At 39.5% G+C, this 3,239-nt stretch overlaps 1 protein-coding gene across 1 annotated transcript; it reads right to left on the reverse strand.

Moving 5' to 3' along the window:
- Positions 1 to 766: 766 nt before the first annotated feature.
- Positions 767 to 1,702, reverse strand: LOC109249305 (olfactory receptor 8S1-like). Its single transcript, XM_019419667.1, has one exon. It carries the CDS (start codon positions 1,700 to 1,702, stop codon positions 767 to 769), a length of 936 nt encoding a protein of 311 aa, XP_019275212.1.
- Positions 1,703 to 3,239: the final 1,537 nt, after the last annotated feature.

The following is a 3,239-nucleotide window of genomic DNA, read 5'->3' on the forward strand; positions in this document are numbered from 1 at the left end:
CGTCCTTTTCCCCCACCCCCTCAGGAAATTCCTACCCAGGTTTCTCTCTCTGCACTTCTTTTCTAAACCTCATCATTTTCTCCAGAACAAGATCTACCATACTTAAGCCTTCTGAGCCACCCGTAAAACCTAGAAGGGGAAACTTGCAGGGCTGCTATAGGACCCTACAATGAATGAAATTCTCTGGCATTTGCTATAATGCTTCATAGGACTTGTGGAAGGTGTCTGCCGGCCTGGAGTTTAGCCCCACAAACTGACTTCCTTTCTCAGACACCTTCAGCTGCATCTGTCTTGCCTTTAAGACCCTCTTCAATCAGAGCTTATCCTAAACCCACCTACCACTCACACTTCCACAATCTCAAGCCTGTATCTTTCTTCCTTTAAAGACTTTGTAGCAAAACTTTACCCCCAGGTTCATATCCACAGGAATCCGTGTAAGACTTCAACACAATTTCCCTAGTGCTACGCATTTTGTTAATGTCTTGCAAACAAAAGGAATAATATATATCTGTGGCTGTAACCAAATTACTTTAATTGAAATAATTACCTGACGCATGTTTTCTGCCTCTAAGAAAGAAAAATATTAACCAAAGCAAGAAAATACTTGCTGCTATTTTTTTGGTGCAATTCCAAACAGAGGCAGCTTTAAAAGATATTTTGTCATATCTGACTTTATGAGCAAACAAAAATTTTCCCTAATGCTTATTATTCAGGTATCTTGCTATAATTCTGTCCTGCTTCCCAATCATCTGCTGCTTGTCATCTGCTACCTGAGATGTTGTAAACTTTTCTGTAACATGTTTTTCAGAGATGCTTTTACTTCCTTGTTCTTTAGGCTATAAACAAGGGGATTCACTAGGGGAGTGACCACACTGTACTGAATGGAAAAAACCAACTCCCATGGGGAACCTGAGGTTGGCATGAGATAGCGAAGAAAACCTGAGCTGTAAAATAAGCTCACTGCGGTGAGGTGGGAGGAGCAGGTGGAGAAGGCCTTGCTTCTGCCTGAGGTGGAGGTGATGCTCAGGATGGTGGAGACAATACGGGCGTAAGAGAAGAAGACCAAAATGAAGGTCCCAAAGGCATGCAGGAGGGCAGAGCCGAGCAGAACTGCAAAGTTATCAGAGCTATTGGAACAGGATAGAGGGAACAGAGAAGGAATCTCACAAATGAAGTTGGAGATGACTTGCGTCTCACAGAAGTCCAAATTCCAGGCTAGGAGGGTATTGATGAAAGCATCCAAAAAGGCCAGACCCCAAGATCCCCACGCCAGTCCCACACACAGCTCATTGCTCATCATCTGACCATAGAGTAGAGGGTAGCAAATGGCAGCATAGCGGTCATAGGCCATGACTGCAAGGAGGCAGAGCTCTGTTCCCCCAAAGGCAAGCACAAAGAAGGCCTGGCTCAAACAGTCTTCCACTGAGATGGCTTTCTTCTCAGACAGGAGGTTCTCTAGCATCTTGGGCACAGTGACCGAAGAATAACAGAGATCCAGGAAGGAGAGGTGATTCAAGAAGAAGTACATGGGTGTGTGAAGGTGAGAATTGGTCCTGATAACCAGGATTATCAACAGGTTCCCTGACAGAGTCAGGAGGTAAACTACCAGGAAAAGCACAAAGACTAGAGCCTGGGTATGATGATCTTCCGGGACTCCAAGAAGGAGAAACTCAATGATGGTGCTGTGATTTACCAAGGCCATTTAAAGATGATAATACTTTGGAAGAAAACACAAAGAGAAATAATATATCAACCATCTCCTCTGTCAACCCAAAGCTTCTACTTATTCTATGTACATACACTTTTTTTTCTTCATCTGCTCATTATTGCCATACTTGTTTAATATCTCTCATGCAGTCCCTTGAAGCATGCATGGCCTTCCCTTTTCTGATTTCCTGGTGTATCAGCCCTGAATATTCTGTGCTTTTTCCATTTGTTGCTCTTTTCTTACAAATAGCTCTAGAGAAATTCACATAATTTTTCAGATCTGACCCTTGAATAATTTTTATCTCTTTAAACTGGGCCATTGATCTAGTTCTATAATGTTCTCAAGAACTCATTTTCTGTAGAAGATGCTGTAATCCTGTTTTCCTCAGTCAGTCTTTCACCTTACATTCAAGACTTTGTAATAGTTTGTTACTAATTAATTATGTACATTTGTGTTATCTTTTTTCTCTTTATTATTTTGCATATATTTGGAACATTTGATCTTAGAGATAATTTTGAAAGCTGTGTGTGTGTGTGTGTGTGTGTGTATGTGTGTGTGTGTGTGTGTTAGGGAGTTGAGCTAAGGGAGGAAACTACCAAACATTTTATAAAGTTACAAAATATAGCCAAGAAATAATAAAGGTAAAACAGAACTGAGTTGTTCATCAAAAGAAACCACTAAAAAAAGAGAGAAGTCCTAGCCATATCAATCAGACAACAAATCACTGTAGTAATCAAATTGCCAATTGGTGAGGAAGAAGTAAAACTTTCACTATTTGCAGATGACATGATATTCTATATAGAAAACCCTAAAGACTCCACCAAAAAACCAGCTAGAACTGATAAACAAATTTAATAAACTTGCAGGATACAAAATCAATGTACAGCAACTTGTTGCATTTCTATACACCAATAATGACACAGCAGAAAGAGAAATTAAGAAAACAATTCCAATTTCAATTGCACCTAAAATAATGATACCTTAATAAATCTAGCCAAAGAGGTAAAAGAATTATACTCTGAAAACTATAAAACACTGATGAAAGAAATTGAAGATGACACAAAGAAATGGATAGACATTCCATGCTCATGGATTGGAAGAACAAATATTGTTAAAATATCTAACTGTCGAAAACAATCCACAGATATAGTGCAATCCCTATCAAAATACCAACAGCATTTCTCACAGAACTAGGACAAACAATCCTAAAATTTGTTTGAAACCACAAAAGACTCTGACTAGCCAAAGCAATCTTGAAAGAGAAAAGCAAAGCTGGAGGCATTACAATTCTGGACTTCAAGTTACATTACAAAGCTGTAGTAATCAAACCAGTAGGGTACTGGCACAAAAATAGACACCTAGAACAATAGGACAGAATAGAAAACCCAGAAATGAACCCACAACAATATGGTCAGTTAATATGGTCTTCCTGGCTTTCCTCACTCATACTAGATAGTATTTAGGCATCTCTCTATATTCCAAGCCCTCCTGAAAGATCAGATACAGGTTACCTATCAGTTGTGTCCAGTGG

Source organism: Panthera pardus, unplaced genomic scaffold (genome assembly GCF_024362965.1).
Source record: "Panthera pardus isolate Hobbes unplaced genomic scaffold, ASM2436296v1 HiC_scaffold_6, whole genome shotgun sequence".
Taxonomy (NCBI): Eukaryota; Metazoa; Chordata; class Mammalia; order Carnivora; family Felidae; genus Panthera; species Panthera pardus.

Bases quoted from the DNA above. Each gene is read 5' to 3' on its own strand.
- LOC109249305 (XM_019419667.1), bottom strand. From the start codon at position 1,702: ATGGCCTTGGTAAATCACAGCACCATCATTGAGTTTCTCCTTCTTGGA.